Source organism: Gavialis gangeticus, unplaced genomic scaffold (genome assembly GCF_001723915.1).
Source record: "Gavialis gangeticus isolate Ggan-Ray unplaced genomic scaffold, GavGan_comp1, whole genome shotgun sequence".
NCBI classification, from domain to species: Eukaryota; Metazoa; Chordata; order Crocodylia; family Gavialidae; genus Gavialis; species Gavialis gangeticus.
Window position 1 is genome coordinate 72,815,631 of NW_017729034.1, and position 21,033 is coordinate 72,836,663.

General features: G+C 41.4%; 1 protein-coding gene across 3 annotated transcripts in view; it reads right to left on the reverse strand.

The window, feature by feature from the left end:
* SYNJ2 (synaptojanin 2) overlaps window positions 1-21,033 on the reverse strand; it is a 115,529-nt gene that overhangs the window by 10,858 nt on the left and 83,638 nt on the right. For all 3 annotated transcript variants that reach the window (XM_019527019.1, XM_019527020.1, XM_019527018.1), the window contains exons 13-22: window positions 19,684-19,768; window positions 18,560-18,700; window positions 15,614-15,806; window positions 14,032-14,190; window positions 13,656-13,812; window positions 9,720-9,837; window positions 6,648-6,866; window positions 5,228-5,306; window positions 4,077-4,245; window positions 3,524-3,688 (exon numbers count right to left, since the gene is read on the reverse strand). In XM_019527019.1, the coding sequence (XP_019382564.1) occupies window positions 3,524-3,688; window positions 4,077-4,245; window positions 5,228-5,306; window positions 6,648-6,866; window positions 9,720-9,837; window positions 13,656-13,812; window positions 14,032-14,190; window positions 15,614-15,806; window positions 18,560-18,700; window positions 19,684-19,768 (1,485 nt within the window). The remainder of the gene's footprint in view (window positions 1-3,523; window positions 3,689-4,076; window positions 4,246-5,227; window positions 5,307-6,647; window positions 6,867-9,719; window positions 9,838-13,655; window positions 13,813-14,031; window positions 14,191-15,613; window positions 15,807-18,559; window positions 18,701-19,683; window positions 19,769-21,033) is intronic.

A 21,033-nucleotide genomic window follows, 5' to 3' on the forward strand; every position in this document is an offset into this window, starting at 1 on the left:
TAGAAAACCCCCCACTCCTCTTCTCAAATATGTTCCTGTCACTGTAACTAGTGCCATTAATAGCTCAAGCTGAAACAACCCACCTCTGACTTCAGGGCTGTTCCCCTACTAGCCTGGGTGCCCTCCAGGCAAAGCCTTTAGTGCCACTATAGCACACTGCCAGCTCCCAAGAGCCAGCCACACTGATATGTTGTGATTCGCACACTGATGAGCCGTTAGTGATGACTGCAGGGATCCTGGTCTTCTCTGATAAAAAAAAAAAAATCCCCAATTTTCGGGTTAAAAAAGTAACCCAAAATCCACATTTTTCTGTGATTAAAATGAAACACCACTAATAGATAGATAGATAGATAGATAGATAGATAGAGGTGTTTCATTTTAATCATGGAAAAATGTGGATTTTGGATTACTTTTTTAAACCAAAAATTGGGGATTTTTTATTTATTTTTTTAATCAGAGAAAACCAGGATCCCTGGTAATGAGGGCTAGTCATGGGCCAGTTCCTACGGCCTTTCCAAAGCACCTGAGGGCAGTCATACTCTCAGGAAAGGCAAACTTGCCCCACTCGCTAAGTGGTGACAGAGCTTTCTCTGGCACAGAAGCAGGCCAGTCTCGTGGCTAACATGGAAGAGAACAACTGTCTGTTTTCTGGCTCTGTGGTTTTTCGCAGTGCTTTGGGCCTAGCATGTCTGCCTCTGCTTTATGTCCTTGGACTCTGCTATCAACGCCTGGCCTATTAGACCATCTTTCATCCTGCCTTCGCCTCTCTTTGACAGCTAGAGAGGTCAGAAGCAGAAACTGACTTTGTCCTGCAGGGATCAGCTGCAGAAGTAGGAGCTTTCATTTCACTTTCCCTGTTTTTCTTCCTTGCCCAGTCAGGCAGCCAGTCCCAAAAGCTTTTGGTCTCCAGGGGCATCTGGTTCAGTTTTGCCTTTGCTGGCTGCAGATGTGGTGGGAGGAGGGGAGGGGAAGGAACAAAGCAGAAAGTGCTCTCTCTTCAGGCATTTCTGCACAAACCTAACCTCCTTTTGTTTTACAGAGCCCTGCTCTGCAGGGAATATTGAGCTTCCTTATGATTTCTTGTACCCATGCAATACCAGAGAGCAGCCTCAGCAACATGGCTGGGAAGCTGCACTATCTTGCCAGACGTTCAGAGCCAAGACCTGAATAAGGAAGGACTTGCCTAGGGAAGGCAGAGGTTTGTACCAGTACCGTGACTGAGGACAAAAGGCATGGTGGGGAATTTTGGCAATAATCTTCAGGCAAGACAATCACTCAGCAAAAATAAGATGATGGCCAATACTTTTTATTGGGCAGGCTTAAGTGAGATCAGGCTGTGCCTTTGCTGACCTCAAAAACACAGACTGCACTGGTGCTTCCATTGTTGCTTTGGTTTCCATCTGTCTCCATAGTACTTGTATACTGTTGGCATCCACTGCATTAGGAGTAGCACAAACATACTTGGGAGACCTTTGAAATGTCAGAGGCTCTCAACCCACGTGGAATGTGTAGCTGGCCTGGATTTGGAGAGTTGGGACCTACTAAGTACCAGCTGCAACCACCTTCCCATCAAACTGTGTTTTGTTTACTTCGTGAATTAGTCAAATGTGCATTTGTATAGTTGAAAAGAATTACTGTGGTTCCCTGTGGTTTAATGAATCATCTGCAAGCTGAGCAGAGGTGTGCTCAGGACAACTCCCCGTGCAACATGAAATGTCTGGTTTGGTGGCATTTAATAAGTTGAGGCTATTTCTTGGCTCTAGGTTAGGTCACTAGGACTGACCAAGCTGCACTCAAGGCAAGTGAAGAGAGCTATAAATCACTGAGCACTTAGAGCCCTGGTCAGCATGAAGTTACAAATTTCATTTGATTTTTATGAACTCTTTCCGACTGTCTTTAGCATAGATTAAAACTCCCATTTTATACTGGAAGACAGCCCATGCCTGTGTAGCTGAAAGATCATCCACTGCAAATAAATAGTAAACAGGGGGAAAGAAGAGAGGCTATGACCAGACTGTTTACTGCTGTACTGAAGTGTTCAACTTCTAGCCCCGTCTTACTGTGCTTTGCCACTAAAGTGAAGCCAGATCACAATCCAGGAGAGCAGCGTTACCAGCGAGACTAGCTCTGGATGTAATTGAGACCAGTGTTTTCATAGCTTCATATGGTTCATTTTAAAGACTCATCGCATTATAACATTACAACAAAACAGATGGACAGGAAGAAAAATACTGCACATTTGTGACGCTGCCTGAGGTGATCACTCCAAAAGCAAACAGACACAGCATCTGTAATTTTACATCAGGATGGTTACCCTTTAAATCAGTCACTAAGATAAATTTACCAAGTTACGTCAATAGCTTTAGGATACCGACACTACGAAGGAAGAATACTGAACATATCCAAGGTAACACTGTAGTTATCTTGGGCAATGTACAGGATTTTAAAGCTCACCATGCTTGATGTCAGAGGGTGACTGAGCCTCAAAATTGCCCCAAATAAGTAAAATGGGAGTGAAGCAGGGCAAAGAGGTTGGCTAGTCATTGAGGGGACTAGAACTCCTTTGCAAGAGTTCATTGACTGTATTTCCATTTTTTCTGGAAAGTGCAGATTCTCTTGGCTGTTGTGGGGTACGTAGGTCTTTGTAGAGATGGAGAAAAATCTTGAGGTTCCCCCTTGCCCTGGATGTGGGACACATGAGTAGGTACATATTTGATGGTCCCAGAGCAAATGGTGACCTGGGGCAATCACATTTCCTGCCCATTGTGGATCTGCCCTGACTGTCAACCACGCCTATTGCATTAGGGCCTCTTCTAAAGCCCACTGAAGTCAAAGGAAACCTGTCAAATGCCTCCCAGATCAGGCCACCATTAAACAAGAACATAAAGGACAATAGGGACAATTCTGTGGAGTATGCTTTAGTTCTATGTGATACAAGACCAACTTAAAAATGGCAGTAAGTCTACCTCTGTCTAATATGTAATACAGATAGCCAGGCACCCCTTTGAGGCACAGCTACCCTGTCCCAAACAGGACAGAGCAAAGGTGGCTAAACTTCCTAACCCCTTCTCGGCACAAACTAAAACTCTGACACAGCCAAGAGCTGCAGGACATATAACTTGTGAGATAAATGCCCCAGAGTCAATAACATGAGTACAGTGCTGAAATTTACATAATTTGTCATTAAATTACTTTTTTTAGGAGCCACATACATATAAACTGCCCAGGAGCTACCTTGCAGCTTGCAATCTGCAGGTTGGCCACTCCTGGCATATAGAAAAGTTCAGACTAAAGTTTTATTGGCTACTACTTGTATTGCCATAGTGCTTGGGAGTCTCAGTCAAGGACCATGGCTCCATTGTCCCTGACACTGTTTGAACACACAACAGAAAGGTGGTCTCCACCCTGGAGGGCTTACAGGTTAAGCACAAGAGATGATGTAACAGGTCAACAGGGAAATGCCCATAGGGAGAAACAAGAAAATAATCTTTCAGGCCTGCTTTAAAGAAGCCATGTGAGTTACCTTTACACAGACGTGAATTCCTTCCCGTCAGCATCTGAGATTTGTTTGAAAGTACTACAGAGGCAAAATGTTCAGGGCCCTCAGGAAAGTCTTCTGATATCTCTGTTACTAGATGCTGAGGCAGCACATCATCCAAATACTCCTCCTCATCATCTAATATATCACCTGAAAAAGATTTGGCCATAGATATTATGAAAGGCACAGTCTCTCTTTCTTTTGACTTCAATTAAAATGCTTTTACTATGCAGGAGAGTTAAAGCTGAGCAGACTTCTGACTGATTACACATGTTTTCACTGTTCTTTGTTTTGTATAGGGATCCTTCTAATGTACAGTGACTTTGATAGTTTATATTATAACACTGAGCACATGTAGCCAGGTGATATCCTCTCTCATCATGAAGGCTCTGTGTGGATACAATGCAGGCTGAGGGTTTTAGCTAGGAATGTGTTGTTTAGAGTTACTGTTTCATTAGAAATCATACAGGTCTGTGCCCCCTCCCACAAAATGAGAAAGGTGAATTCTCTTAACCCAGCCTATAATTGTGCTGCTGACCTTCTGATTCGTAGTCTAGACTTGAGAAGTCAAAGTTTTCCTCTAACAGACAGGAGTTTGCTGTAGGTGACATGGGCACAAGACTGTCTCGTTTTCGTGTGATTTCCTCCTGAAGACCCTTCAGCCAATCTTTAGTCTTGGGCCGGATCTTCACAGCTCTACCTTTAACCTAAAGCCAAGAAGGAATTTTTTCGTTTTTAAGGAAATAAGAATAATGCAGAAATCTAGATGGCCTCACATTTACTTCAGAAGCTCAATGAAAAGAAAGCATTTCCCCTAGCATCATCAGGAAAAAGACCATCCTCTAGTCATACGAATTAACCCTCCATGTATTGACTGAAGAACTCTGGTTTTTATTGGGCACACACATTGTGGCTGCCTTTCTTCAAAGCGTTTGTGTTGACATAAACCTTGCAATTTCTAGTGGTTCAGCACATTATTTATCATTTGCGAGTAAAATATAAACTATCAGAGAAATGATACTATACAGCTTTTAAAATGACTACAGAGATGGAATTTTCAAAACTGCCACAGTGTCTTGAAGCACAAAGCATGTGTGTTCATGCAAACATTTTGAAAATCTCACCCGAGACCTTTTAGTCCGATAACTTATGATACAGGAGCACCCCAACTACTAGGAAAAAAACAAAGCAAACCAAATGAAAACTAAATGCCCATCTCACAAAGAAATGCAGATAGAGTCTTTAAGGAAATATGTCATGAAGTAGAACAGAATTGTTGCTACTGATCCATTTCATACTTAAATCACAGTGGCACCATGACACTTGATGCCAAAGAGGTTTTGTGCTATATTAAAGAACCATAAAGAGGACTTGGCAATGGTGTTCCCCACAGCACTACTTCAAATGACTAAATAGTCATAAAGTCCACATGTTCTGTAGCGATACCGCAGACTGGTTCCAGAACTTTGTTTGAGGGAGCTCCAAAAGAAGCAATGTCCTGTCTTCCTAATAAGGAAGGGCAATCTGCAAAACGCTAAGCCTCATGGCTACAGGATCCATGAGCACTGTGAGTTTTCAGTTTCCTTGAAAATAAAACTACTGATTTATAGTGCCTCAGTATAATCTTAGAAACCCACCTTTAGATGCAATGCATGCAAATTCATTAAAACAAACATGATATAGTTGTACCTTGATGCCATCTATATCCAAAACATTAAGAGCTGACTTGCTGTCTGCAAATGTTATCAGCATCTGACCTCCATTTATCCTAACAGGAACAGAGAGAGAAAACAACAGTATAGACTGTGTTCCAGAAATACATCGTAGGCTTCACAGTGATGCCAATACTTTTACATAGACTATTTTCTTTTGCATTTAGCTCTTACTTACAAGTGTGTTTTCTTTGTAGCAGGTAACACTATGTTGCCCAGCATTGTCTCTGTCTCTATACCCCCACCTCCCTCATAAAGACCCAGAGTGCATTTTAATGGTACACTGTTCCTGAGACAAAGGTTCATTGGCATGAGCAGAGGTTTAGCAAATATTGCATCCATCCTTTCATCTGCACCATTTCCCCCTTCTCTCTGTATCTGGGTTAACACTGCATCAGAAAAAGCATGCATTCTCCTCAAACATTACTACAATGTCCTAAAGGTAAGGATTTTCTGTGATATCTTTTATGGGATGAGTTGGATAGTTGGGAGAGCTGGTGAACAAGCTTTAGGGCATAAAGTGCCTTTCCTGTGGCCTGATAGTCTACAGTGTTTTGTGAGCTACACAGAGGTGTGAAAAAGAGAAGCCTGCTGCTTTCTCACTCTTTGCTTCAGCTGTGTAACGCATCAAGCCTTCACAGGCCATGTGGTCCTGAGGTCCTAAGACCACTCCAGAATCCTTTTATCCCTCTGGGGAATGTGTGAAGCTACAAAGCAGTGTCAAGCTGATAGATAATGTTTACCAAAAATATCCCCAATCACAAATAGCTCAAATGCCAGGCAACTTATTTCCTGGACCTGGTGTCAAACCATGAGCACTGTCACCAGGAGATTAGATTTGTTATATATTCCACTATGGATGACAGCTTTTGGTGACCCAGCATGATCCTAGTTAATTGTATTGTGTAGCCAAAAAGTACAGTGTGAAAAGCCTTCCATTTCAACGGCACCATGCGATCCTGCTAGCCTTCTCAAGTTTCTGCTGGGTTCTTCTCTCCTGTTGTCTTTCACAAAAGGTGCTGCAAATAAGGTACTGCCAAACTATGGCTGTTTTACTTAACAAAGAAGTCCAATTGCTACCCTGTGCCCTTAAAGTGACTCCACAGGATTGAAACAAAACTTCCAGCAGGGTGCAGAATTGAACACCTGGCTTCAAGTTTAGTAGGTTGAGGGGTCACAAAAGCCAGTCCCCAAAGATGAGTGAGTCCTCTGTTTTGGGCAGTTTTTATAGTGGGACAGTAGGAAGTGAGAGGTATCTGGCAAGTAATTATTCATCTATTCTACTAATGATGATAAGACATTACAGTTTGAAATTGTTGTCTTTTTCCTCAGAGTTCATTTGATTTTAATTAGGATTTTTTAAAACAGACTGAATGCGTCACAGAGTAAACACTTACCTGACGAGAACAATGATGCCATAATTCTCAAATATTTGCATAAGCTCTGTACGCAAGTCTTCAGGAAATTCGTTTTTCTCTTCAGGGGTTGGTGTCTGGAGATTGACCACAATGGTGGCATCCAGTGGCCCCTGGAAGGATGATACTTCCTGGAAAACACTCTCACGGGCAGCCACATCCACTTCTTGGACTTCCACTTCTACAATAGCTAACACGGGCCTAGATTTTGTACACGTGCACACACATACACACACACACATGCACAGATATTTACTTTTACATTATTTCAAATAAACGTCAAACCACAGGATGTGCAAATATTTGGGTGTATGAACATTAACAAAACCCCTTTGATGTGGGTAATCCCCACATTATACAGTCTGTCCAAGGTCACACAGTAAGGACCTCTCGCAACTCACTTGCCTCTGAGGGCAGTAGTTCTAGCATCAGGCAGTATTTGCCATGGCCCAGCAGTGATAGGGCACAGCCAAATCTGTGCTTCTGGGAGCTCCTCCTCACCAGCTGTGCTGCCCTAATGCCAAGCGCACCCTAGGAAAGTACCAGCTCTAACACTGCCAGGGTAGCTGACAGAAGGCATGGGAGTACCTACATGTGCCCAGGCACCCTGACTCCCAGTTCGTTGCTCCATGGGATTATTATACCCTTTTTTTCCAGCCACAGATAAACCTGCCTCATGTGATCCTCCAGATACTAATTCCCACAATACTTAGCTAAAATAGAGTTATGACAGTGTGCTGGAAGAGAGAGATCACCTGAGAGATCATCCATCTAAAAGGCACCAGAATGCTTAATACAATCGATTTTCCCACAACAGTCCTGCGTAGCATGAGAATGCAGTTATTTCCTATTAGGGTTAATGGAGGTTAAGTGTTACATGATTCAAGGTCATGAACAATGTTTTTCTTTCTGGCTCCTAGTTTCTTTGCTGTACTCTCAAGAGCAAATACCAAGAGGACAATATACCTTTAAGTATGGGCAGCTCTAGGATTTTGAGAAGGAGGGTACGGATGGTGTGGTACATCACCACATATAACACAACAAACAATTATCTCCAGGTAAAAAGAAACTAGAAGTGTGACTAATGTGCTAGGGGCCTAGAGCTATATTATTCAGTTTAAGATCAAAGCAAAAACAAATGCCAATTTATTGGCATGTGCATTAATTTGCTATATCTTATGTATAAAAAAACACAACAAACAAGGCAAAAAATAATCAAAAGATGTCCTGTTGTAATTAAATGCATAAAGTAAAATCTGGCCTTGAACATCTTACCAGTACATCCAATGTTTCACTGAAAGTTATTTCCATACCTCAGTTGACGTTCACCTGAGTTTAAGTTTTGAAGCCTGACTTAACATTGGTAGTCAGAGTTAAAAACAGCCTGCAGTGCTGTGAAACAGGAGCTACTTAAAGAGGAGCAGCTAAGGGACAGCAGAACTGCAGAAGGATAGTTTGACAAGTGGAACATCAAGACTATTTAAACAGGAGAGTGGTATTAACACCTGAGGAATGAAGGGTTTAGATAGAATCAGGTAGATTATAATGAGCCATGAAGTCAAGTGATTTCCTCACTGCTGCCTCAATAGAAATGTTACTGCCTCTGCCAAGCAGGTGGTTTTAAATTTTTGATGGACCACAAATCAAAGGGGTGGAAGGGGTGCAACTGCACCATTCCCCTTCCCCACCCCCTGCCTTTAAGTATAAAGTGCTTGTGCAGTACAGACTTACCAACCATATGCTCTTTGGTCATGAATCATTTCATATGAGCTAGCTCTCTCTGTGTCATACCTAAGTTAGCCAGAACAAGCTGTCAAAAGGGCCAAGGCGTCACTTCTCTTTGTAGATGCAATCTGCATCCTTGAGATTATCCCTACAGATAAACTGTGGGCAGTAATTAGAATACTTGCACTTCTAGGAATTGCCACCTGCTACTTGCAATGTGGCAGGGGCTGTAACGTGCACTGCCAGCATGTAGAAAGAACACAAAAGTTAAGATAAAGGGAGTAGAGAAGAGGAAAAAAAACCCAAAACCTTTCTGCAGGAAACATTAATTATTTCTGAAAACATTGTTGATTAGCGTATTTTGGTATGCTGAAAAGATACCGTGGAGCCTCTTTTGATAACATAAGCTTCAGAAAGTAAGCCTACTAAGAGTAATTAAAAAGTGGTGTTAAAAGCCTAGTTATTATAGGAAGGTTTGCTGTAATTGGGAACTAAGGTACAACAGCCTTGCTTCAAAGAACACTGCATCAGAGTCTTTTATAATGAGTGCGGCAGTTCCACTGCGAGTTGTAGACCCCCGCGGTGTCAATGCCTTGACACAGAGAAGTTGTTTGTACGAAGAATGTTCTTCCATTGCTGGAGGAAAGCGAAGCAGCCCTCCTGTGTAACAATGCTGGGGAAGCACAGGGTCGGCAACTGTGATTCACTGAACACTGCTTGTTCAACAGTCTCTGCAAAGAGCATGCTTGGATACTGACAGAAGCTTGTTTCAAAACAGACGAGCTTTTGAGGCACATTTAACATAGCGAAATAGTATCAAGACACTGAGCAAAGGGAGGTGATCTGCAATCACGTGGACTCCTCTGAAGAAATGTTAACAGTGTAGACCAAAAAGCTGTATTAGCCGTTGCTTCCTCTCTCTTCCCTTCTCCCCTTTCGCAGAGAAGCAGGGAAGATGAGGTCCCTGAGGGTGTTACTGCGTTCATTCACATCCACATCCCCAGTGCCCTGGCCAGATACAATGTATGCCTCCCAGGCTACACATCTCAGTTGCCTTCTTTTTCACAGAATGCTGAATTGGAACCTTTCAGCAATGTGCCTTTAATTGACCAGAACTGTCAAAAATATCCACTATCTGCTGTCTCTGCAGCTCTTCCCCACAATCACAGTACAGAGCAGAATTAGAATCAGGCCACTGGCATTGCCACCCTCCTATCAGAGTAAGCACATACCATTCATCAAAAGGAACTGTTTGCCTTTCACATCAAAGAGGCATTTCAGCATGTCACACGCTAATGGGAGAAAGCTTATCTTAACTTAAGCTCTTACCTGTGATCGGAAGCCTGAAGCTCTGCTCTTCCATAATACATCAGGGCACCAGGAGTCCAAGTGTGTTTGATTTTAGTTTCAACACTCAGATCACTGTCTAGGAGATTGATCTCTCCAGCTATATAGCACAAAACATTGTTAGAGTTTACATTGCTGTAATAATGATTCAACCAATATCAGAAAGCTGCATTTCACAGAACTCCTGAGTCCTCTGCCTAAAGAACAGCTTCTACCCTCAAGACCTGAGTTATAAAATATGAAAAAAATAAAAGAAAGTGAAAAAACAAACAAACAAATACTATTAACTTGAGCAAGACAAGGATAAAGCAGTAGCTGAAGGGTCAGCTGATAAGAGACCTTCATAACTAGGTATAAGAGTGTCTTATTAAAATATGACCTTTTTCCTCATTTTATCTAGAAAATGGAAACAGACCTAGTACCTATGAAGAATCTGTATTTTCTAACAATATACATGTAGTTAAGGGACACAAAAGAGAAATCCTATGTGGCCCTAAATGCTGGCTGCTTCCTCAAATGTTTTCAGGAATAAAAGTAAGTGCTCAAGACAGGACAAGCCCAGTGAAGAACAGTGTCAAGTCTGAGATAAGAATTTATGCAGAATGAGGAGGGTGAGGAGATGCAGCCCCTAGTTGAATTACAAGTCTTTTACAGCTAGTCCAAAAGTTGGATTGTGTAAGCAAATTGTAATATACCTGTGTGACAGCAGAGGGAGCTGCTCTACTAGCTGAATTGAACTGTAAAAACTGCTGGCTGTATGAAAACTACAGCTTCTGGAGATCGTGGGAGCTGAGAGACAAAGGAGGAAACCGGAAGTGGCAGAAATCACAGGAGCATGGGCTGAACATGGGGGAAGCTGCAGCAGAACAATGAGACAGCAGCAGAGGATAGCATGGCAAAAGTGTAACAGAACTGGGACTGTTGAACTTAGCAGCAGAACTTGGACGTGCGAACAGCAGTTGAGCGCTCTCAGGACGGGAAGCTGGTCTGAAGCACCTTCGTAGATATGGGAGGGTACCAGTTTCTTTGAGTGAAGATACCACAATGCTATTACTTGTTATCTGTTATTTGGCCATTAAGTGCATGCACTTTAATCTTAATGTGTATCTATTTGTATTTATCTCTCCCTATCCCATTGGCTTGTGACCCCCAACATTTTCTATATGAAACTGGGAAATCTCCTTTTTGCTTCCTATGCCAGTTTCTGAGGTTGCGGAGTTCGGTACACAAGTGTTAAGATTTTAAAAGGGGCATTTGACTTCATTCCTATCTACAACAAACTCTTTGGCCCCTGGCAGACATTACATTTGTAGCACACTATTTGCGAGTATCACACAACAAAACATAACATGACAATTGGTCACGTTAAAAATATTGCCAGATACATCTGCACCACAAAGAAACTGCTGTTCAGTGTACACTACAACTTGAAAGAAGGCATAAGGGGAAAAGGAAATTTTTGGAAGAGGGATAGTTTTCACAGTCTCTCCTTATCTCCATAATTGAAATGATACAGCAGTTATTTGATATTCTGCAATAATCTTAAAATGGCTGGAAAGTATGGAAGGAGTTATTAAACATGTACAGGAATGTAGAAATATGGAAAAAAAGGCTGAAAGGATGAGAGGTAGGCTCCTAAAGCAGGGATGAGTTTACAAAAGATAGATCATACCAGATTAATAGCTGTCTTGGACAAGATAGTTGATTCTCTACCTACAGAAAGGTCTATCTCATCTATGTGGAGTTTACTAAAACATCTAATATGCTGCAACATGGGAAACTATTACAGAAGCTCAAGAAAGTGAGGATTTACTAGAGGAACAGTAAAGTGTTACAAGGGGAGACAGAAAAAGGTACTGATGGAAAAGGAAGGATGAGGCTGGAGTAAGGTTACTAGTGGGTCTCCCCAAAGAACTGTCTTGGGTAGTAAGATTATATTTAGTATTTTCATTAATGACCCTGGTGCAGAGTATAGGAGGCTGCTGATAAAATTTGATGATGATACAAAGTTGGGGGCTTCACTCACCCATAAGAGGATCAGCATAACATACAGAAAGGAATGGAGGCTGTTGAGGAGTGGATTAACAGACACAGATAACAGTGACACTGCATAAGATCCTGGGATACCCCCTCTAGAACAGTGTGTGCAGTGCTGGTCACCCATGTTCACAGAAGATGAATTCAAACTGTAACACAGGTAAAGCAGGCTACTAGGATGAGAAGAATGGCTAATCTGTATGGTAAGAAGAGGCTACAAGTACTTGTTTAATGTAAAAAAACAAAGGCTAATAAGGGGTAAGATTGCCAGCTGTAAAGTCATTAGTGGGAATGGTGAACAAGGGACAGAAAAGAACAAACTCTTTAAGCTCAAGGACAATGCTGGCAGAAGAACAAGTGGTGCAAACTAACCAGGAATAAAATCAGGCTGGAAATGAGGAGAAAGTTCCTAATCGTTAGTCGGAGTTGCAGGGGCAAAAAATCCAAATGCTTATAAGAAGGGAACTCATTAAGACTGTAAAAGGTGCTCTGTGATATGGTGCCTGACTTGGTTGCTTCCAGTCCTTTGCTCCTATCAGGGTTGCTGGGGCACAATGGCTCCTTTCTCCTCCAATCCAAGTACTATTTACCTGCCATCTATTTTTTGACATTTCCAGGACGGCACTTTATGCTCATACTTGTCCAACAGCTCTCCTGACTATAAAGTCAATCTAATAATTTGTGTGGTAATAAAGGATATTACCACACAAATCATGCTTCTTGCAGGTGCCCTGCATTATGCAACTACAACAAAACTACAATACAACAATTACAAAACTTCAATTCCTAGGTGTAGGCAGCCTTGCCAGTATTTGATCTTATCTCCCTCTCAAACTGCATTTCGCATCTCACTACCCGTTGTTCTTATCCTTACTACAGTTGAATTGCTTTGTAAGACTTATTTACTGTTCAAGTTCCTATTTATTATACCACCAATTTTTCAAGTAAACAGGAACTCTGTGATGTTACAGTGAAGTGAACTTTCTCAATAACCTAGCTTTGCTTCATGCTATTCACCTTGAGTTGACCCTTGTACTTCACACAGGCACAGTTCACCTTTGCACGTACAAATGGGATGGCATCTCCTGCCACTACTCCTTTTGCAGGTGCACATGTAGTTTTTACAAATACTAATGAATACATACGTGGATTTAGAGGCTGGCATAAAAATATGGCTCTAGAGGCAAAGAGGTTATTCGTTTACTGCCTTAGTTATTACAGCTTTTAAATAGCAGGCATAATAATGTGTGGTATTTCTATGGTACTTTCCACTCAAGGACCATGAAGTACTTTACAAGCATGACTTAATGAAGCTTCACAACATTCAGTAATTATTATGTATTCCTGTTAATTTATGTAAAAATCTGAGGCATGAAAAGCTTTAAGCTTGCTCATAGTCCACACTGAAATAAATATGAAGAGGAACAAGTTATGTTCCAGTGTTATGGAGAAATATCTCAATCAGTGTTCAATAAGCTACCTCAGGTACCATAAGCAGTCTAGCTGTGGCAGCACAGAGCTCCCTTTGGCTAATTTACCCTGCTTCTGGATTTTGCAATGTATGGTGAGTCCTTGCTGCTGTGGCTAGGCTACTCAGTTATCTCTGTGCTAAGCCTCAGTCAGAAGTGCAGACATACCCAACACAGTATGTTTAGGACTGATTACAAGGAATTTCTTTTGCTCATAGACACCAAAAGCAGTACCTGACCTGCACAAATGAGATGTCTGTACTTTGAAGAAGGAAAGAATGAAGAGAAGAACCAGGAATCAAGCCTCCACTTCTTCTCTAGCTACTTTACTAAACTCGTCCCCCCTTAGGTCCTGTATGGTCCAACTACTCAGAAAAAGTAAAAAGCTAAAACTAAGAAAGACCCTACACACCTGTTTTATCAAAAGGCAGTTTCTTTCTCCACCAAAGCACTCGGTCTGTCCAAGCAGGGGTTCTGCACTTATCACTTGTATCATAAGCTTCTGAGCCAACATCATATTTATAGGTTGGTCCAAAATTGATTGTTCCTTCATGAAAATCTTTAAAAATCTATGAAAAGAAATAAATTCCTGCTTATGGAAGTGTTGTTGTAACATAGTTACTTGCAGGAGTGTACTATTTTGATTTTTTTCTTAAATGAATATACATGTCCACAAGCAGACATCTGAAAATTCTCTCATTCTCATTCTTAAAGCCAATTAGCTATTGACTTGGATACTGAGAAAAATGGTGATATTTACAGCAGAGCAAATGGACAAAGCCCCTTACTTTTCCACTGGATTTTTGCTGTTGTAGTTGATCAAATTCAAGGAGTGTTTTCCAATCTTGTCGTTTAAGAAAATAAAAGACTTCTTCATATGTCAGATCAATGCGATAGTTGAAATCACCACACCAGAACACGTAGTCATGGGAGAACACACTTCTTCCCTAGATAGGAAAGAAATCATGTTAAAGTCATTATTTTGTACATTTTTGTTTATCAATTGTATGCAATTTGTATACATTTTATGCAACTGAAATATAAAACCCAGACTTCTTGAAGTGGTAAATATTAGACTGCTTACCAAATGTTATTTGTTACATGAAATTCATGCTAAAGAAGTGGTTCCTATATTTCTTACTGTGTTCCTCTACCTTGAAATTTATAGACCAGATTTTCAAATTACAGCCTTCATTTTTGCAGGCACAAATGGAGTTTTCTGAAAATTTCAGACACACAGTTATTAGATTTACATATAGATATTCTAGATGTTGAATACTCTGGTTTTCTAAGACATTCAGGGACTCATGTGCCTAATTATCTAAACTGGAAATGGAAAACGCTCTTGCTATTGTATGAACCCAATGAAATGGACATCTTAGTTAAGGCCAGGCTAAAAAGTCTGTTCCATATCTATATATCATATTTTTATAAATGTTTAAGCTGTATTATAGGTAACTGCATTTTTTCCCATCAAGTTATAAAACTTGTATATGGAGATTCATAAAGAAAATGCTCCAAACCTGTAGATATAGTATCACTAGAGGGCACTGTTTATATATATATAAAACACAAAGTGTGCACAAACATTGTAAACGTACAAGATATACAATAGTTAACGAGCTATTAGAAGTAAGGACACTATAAGCATGACTTTATGGCTATTTAGAATGGATATTCTATGCAGAGCTTCAATACCATCAGTATTATTTCTAACATAAACTGAAACTGATTGATATGCTATGAGCGTGAGGCTTTTTAAGCCTTGGAAACAACAGGGAGTTAAATTTTATGCTCTTCTACCTAAATGCTTTGCTGACTTAACAGAATGAATAAACACTCTCACAAACTGGTCTTCTCTCTCCCTGGCTTATGGCTTCTCTGGAGATGCCCAAGAGAAACAGCAGTTATGGAAATCTAAAGCACCCAATACTAATACTGGAAACAAAGGAGCACAGTGACAAAAATCTCACAGGTCACTTCCTGGCCTTAGACAAAGGCAAGTATAAAGTACTAGTGTGATGGATGGATAAAATACCCAGCCAGAGAAGATTGTATTCAATATTAATTGTCCAACTATCTTAGAACATCTGCTTTTTTTCACCTTCTGGTGGCCTGATCCTGCCACACCTAGTTCTCTAAATATAACCGTGACAAACCATGGTCTGGTGAAGTATGCTTTCAACCTTGTTTGCTTTCTTTTTCTAATTCAGTTCTTTTATGTGGCTAGTCCATGACTTTGAACTGAGTCCTGAAGGAACCTGGCAAGACAGCATAGACTGCAACTGACTCTCACACAGAAGAACTTAAGGATATGGTTTTTGCTTCTTGTTAGGAACAGTTCTGGTGTAGAGTCAGCCCGGTCCTTACCATTGGGAAGCTGAGTTTGTGTGTGATCTCTTTGTAGTCTTCATTCCTCTCTTTCACTTGAGACTGTCCAGCAGTTAAGTGACTGCAGATGAAGCAAAAGCTGGTACTGTAGAACTGGAAGCGGATGCCAACTGCCCCTTTATTTCCAGCTTTCCCTCCCATCCCTGTCTTTACTGTGTCTATTGCTATGTCCCTGGATTAAAAAAAAAATAGGGGGGAGGGGAAAGGAAGGAAATGTTAGTTCATCTTCAGTTGAAAGCAGAAAGGAAAACGTTGTCTTAGTAAGAACAATGACTTTATTTTCCCTCCATTTACTGAAGAATGTAAAGGGAAGTGAGTGTGGTGGTGTCCAATGAATCTGTTAGTAAGTCATTTGTTCTGACATTACTCTCAACTTACATCCATGCCCTGTTGTTTCAGACCACCAGTTAGACATTAATGAAGAAATACAATAATATCTTTTAAGTAACTTTTCTCTTACCATCCCTCTTGTGAGACAGCATACTCTGCATGACCACCTGCCTGGATCTTTCATAATATTTGCCTTTATTGCTAGCTTTAAAATGGCGACAATAATTAATGTTTACATTCCAGTACTGACAAGAATCAATATGGCACAGTCATCAATTCAAGCAGCATTACTAAGGGTCTACTCCACTTGAGATTTTGCAGAAACAACAAAATCCAGAATTGCCTGCAAAAACGATTTAAAAAAACTTACTAAAAATAACAGTGAGAGCCAGCAGTCCTCTCTGCCATGGTCCAGCCTAACAGCCTGTCTGGGGTGTCAGGGGGAAGGCACCAGCTGGTGGGGCAGCACAAAGGGCAGCAGATGAGATGGTGATTGCCCCCTCATCTCTCCTGTCAATGGAGCCTCTCCCCCAATCAGCGCTGAGGGGCAGAGCCGCATAAAGGGCAGCCAGCAGATAAGATGGCAGCTGACCCCACACCCCTCTTCCCCTGCCAGGACCTCTCCACCAATCAGTGCTGAGGGGCCTGGCTGGCAGACCAAATCCACGAAATATTGGTGAAATTTGCTCTTTATGCCATGACAACAAAAATTGTTTAGTCTCAACACAGTTTCAGTAGGTCCCTAAGCATTAGCATGCCTTGAAATAAAGGTTTTTGGTGGATACAAAGTTCACGTGTCAATGAAAGTAGCTATCTAACTATCTGTGTGCAATAAAATTGTGGATGGTTTCACAAAAAAATACATGTTGTATGTGAGAAAATATGGTATCTTCTCCACCAAAAACAGTTGCTGGGAATTGGAAAGTACATTGTATGCAAGTAACATGGTAAGAGAAGATTTTGCCACTTACTGTGTAAAACCACAAGTAAAATCTCCAGCAATCCAGATGGAGCAGAGCAATGAGCAGGCCTCACTCCCTAGCTGCTGCTACTCAGTTACTTGCTACAAGGAATGATCTTTTTTTTCATTCTGCCTTTCAAAAATAAGGCGCACATTATATTCCAGGGCATTGTCTTTTCTCACATACAGTACTCATACCTTGTCTACTGAACCAACTTCTGTTTTGATGACATAACCAGCTTGTTGCATCCATATTGTTAACTATATGGTATTTCAACTGGTCCATCGGTGTAACCATTGTTCTACATTAATCTTCAAAGGGGTAACCTACTGGGCAAAATAACCACCTACTAGCTGGATAATTACACCCAGAAACACAGTCTCCTCTGCGAATATTCCACCACTATCTGGTCAGATAAGTAAATGGTGAGGTCATAGGTCATGTAGTCATTCTTCACTCTAAGAAGGATCCTTTTGATACCACCGATCTATTCCATTATTGACTCGTAGCCATCTAATATTCCATTTTTAGCTAAGGTCATGAGAAAGGATGTTGAGACAAACCTCAGTGTATCTTGACGCCTCAGATTTCTCTGACCTGCTTATTGCTCCAATGTAGCTCAGTTATATACATAATATAGTGTTAGTCCTCTCCTCTCTAACTCAAGTCCTAATCTTTTTCATTTCTTTAGCATAGAAGCCTTTTTATACTCTGGACCTGTTTAAACTGCAAAAGCACGTGGCTAACTTTGGCTGTGCTCACATATCCTGTAGCAGCACATTAGCATTAAATAATGAAATCAGCCACCAGAATCAAAACCCTTCCTTCCTTTCCTGATTTTCAAAAGGCCACTGCTCTATAGCGGAGTGCTAACAGGTTGACAGCTACAAACGAGCCAGTTTGCTGACTAATTCTGCTTTTGATGCCTATTTAATCACACACTTCCTCCTGGATTACTTCAATTTCTAGGTCATGGAACCCATAATCCAGGTGGCAAGTCAAATAGTAAAAGACATATTCTTCTCTGAACCACTTCTCACTAATAGAGAGTATAACTGGAGGAAAAAAACAAGAATGTACTTTCTTCCATTTTGAAAAAAGATTACCGAGAAGATTGCAGCAAGGAAACATTTGTGTCATCTGCTTGCCTACAGAATTTAGTATGGCATGAACTGATCTTTTAGGTGGATATCAAGGTAGTGGCAGAGAAAAGGTAAGCATCCCAGCAACCTTTGACTTAGTTACCTAGGCTAGGTCAGTCCCTTCATGCAAAAAGAAGAGGCAGGGGTGCCCATAAACAGCCAATACCTGGTGATTAGAGCAGTCACAGGTGACCTGCGAGATCCAGTATCAGCTCACTCCTTTGGCTGATTTGGAGAAGGATTTGAACCCAGATCTGCTACCACCTAGGAGCGTGCCCTAAACCCTGGGCATCAGAGCTATTTATGAGCAGGTCTCTCTCACTGTCCCCTGTTGAAACTATTTCTCTTTGTATGAAATAATGAAATATTGACTGGAGCAAGGAACAGAACCCAGGTTTCCCAGGCAAATGCACAAACTACCAGGCTTGAAAACAATTCATGCTGGCCACACACCATAATTACTCATTTGTGAAGGTGTCACACTTTTGTACCTGATGAAAGGAACATGATACGGTCGCACAAAGATGAAGAGACAAACACCAACAAGCTGTGCTGACGTCAGCTGGATGTACCGGTGAGTCCTAGAAATTGCTTTCTGAAGCTGCTCCCCCCAAATCTTCTTATTAGTTGTACTAGAACAAAAACAATCACTGAATGGGCTGGACAGAATCTATTACATAGAATAAAGATAGTAAAAAATACTTTAAAGTGTCTGTCTTTACAATGTTTCTTCTCTCTATTCTTACGTCATTAGGCAACAAGATGAAAGCCAGAGCAGACTTTTCCCCAAGTAGGAGGTGAGAGAACCAATGGATAAACTTCTGCCACCCACAGTTGATGGTGAGGCTGCTGCATGTACAAAGACTTTTTTCTCCACACACCCTTATTTTTCTTGCCCTCAAGGTCAGTTGATACATGCAGATGAATAGCTAGCTCACCAACCATGTTAAATGCAACTGTAGGTTTATCTCTCCTAAAAAAGACATCTCACTGGTATGCCAGAAGAATCACTAAGTGAAACACCACCTTCCTGAGATCGTTTTTGTTCCTTTCCCCTTAAGCCCTCCTTCAGATTTAAAGAGGCCTATCATCAACTAAAGCCAACCTACATATACTGACAAGCAAAGTTCAATCCCTGCCTTTACCCTAACAATACTGTTCATGAATACACACATATGTACATACATACCTAATTACTGAGACAGAGGGAGAGAGAGAGAGGAGCCCCCATTATAAAATTCCACACTAACATTTTAATTACATGTACAAACTACAAGAATTTAGCATTCCAATATGAGAGAGGGATATCACGAGCAGTGTTAAAATAGTGCCCTGCATATGAGTCCACTTCTGTGATTCCAGATATAGTCCTAAAAGGCTTAGAAACACAAGAATACATACTATAAATATATGTACACATATACATACACACACACACATATATACACACATATATAGAAAACAGAAAGAAAGCACGTGTGCATACGCATTTTAGCAGTGATCACCTTCTCAATTGTTAATGCTGAACACATCTGCATGCATAATGCCTGTATACAAAGGTCTCCGAAGGAAGTAAACAGCAGAAGACATAAAGCATCACTCTGCTTTTACCTACCTGGCATTTACAATATTCCCTGCACTTAGTTCCACCATCTCTTCAAATCCCACAGCAAATATATCAGGAGGGCAGGCCTCATCATCTATGGCAAGCAGAGCAAAAATCATAGAAGACACGTTACTTTATTCATTGTGTCATCTAATTGCGTGCTTTCCATTCCTAATTAATATCAAGAAAATCCTATAGTTCATCTTCTGCAATCCCCACCAAACCATGTGTATTTATAGCCCTTTTATTCTATCCTAACAAGGAAACCCCTGCAGTTCCTTTACCCTTATTTTGCTTCTCTCCCTTCAATGGGTCTCCCTTCTTGGGGAAGGGGCCTCTGAACAGAACACTATGCCCTCAGGGTGGTCTCAGCAATGCTAAGCCAAAGGAGACAGTTCTCCTTGATCTATCACAATTGTGCATGAATCCAAAGAGTTAATAATGGCTTATCATACTCCTCAAGAAAATCTTACACATTGTAGCATAACACCCCTAGGTCTTTATCCAGCTGTTCCTATTGTACAGAGCAGTATGCTCCTTCTTCCTCCCAATCCTCTGGTAAACTTTTCCAGTACTTTCAGAAAATCTTGGGAGATTCTTTGCTAACTTCTTCTTCCCTCTGCCCTCTTAAGAACTTGCATCTAAGCTCTCCATATTGCCACCATCAATTTGTAAAAGAAAGAACTATGAATGAACCCTTACCATTATGGTCTACGTCCCAAAATGTTCTCTAAGTACATGAGCTGAAGGGGGAGGCAGCAGTGCTGAACAACATACCATATTTACTCAAATCCAAGATGAATCGTCTCCCTTCCTCCCACCCCATGTCTTGGGTTCGAGTACAAGTGGGGAAGCAAGCAGCTGCTGCAGCTCTGACTCTAGCCCTGACTCAAGCCTGGAGTTGGAGCTCCAGCTGCAACCTAAGCCACTGGCTGCCTCTGCCTTCTCACTGCCTCCCCACCCACACCTGCTTACCCTCTTGGTACAGCCCTGCTACAGCCTAGAGCAGTGGTCTCCAAAGTGGGGTGTGCATACTCCAGGGGGTGCACAAGACGATCCATTGGAGTGCAGGAAAAAATATTAGAACTTCTATTTAGATATATATTTATATAAATATACATATATTGGGGGGGGGTGTTCAAAATTTTTTTTCTGATAGGGGTGCGCGATCAAAAGGTTTGGAGACCACTGGCTGAGAGCACAGAGCACATGGTTCCTCCAGCCCCAGCTCTGGTGCCTGGTTGGAGCTGCTGCTGATACAACAGCTGCTGCATGGCTGGGCTGAGGCCGGACCAAACAGCTACTCTGGGGGTAAGGAGGGAAGGCAAAAGGGAGGCATAGGCAGTGAGGAGGTGGCAG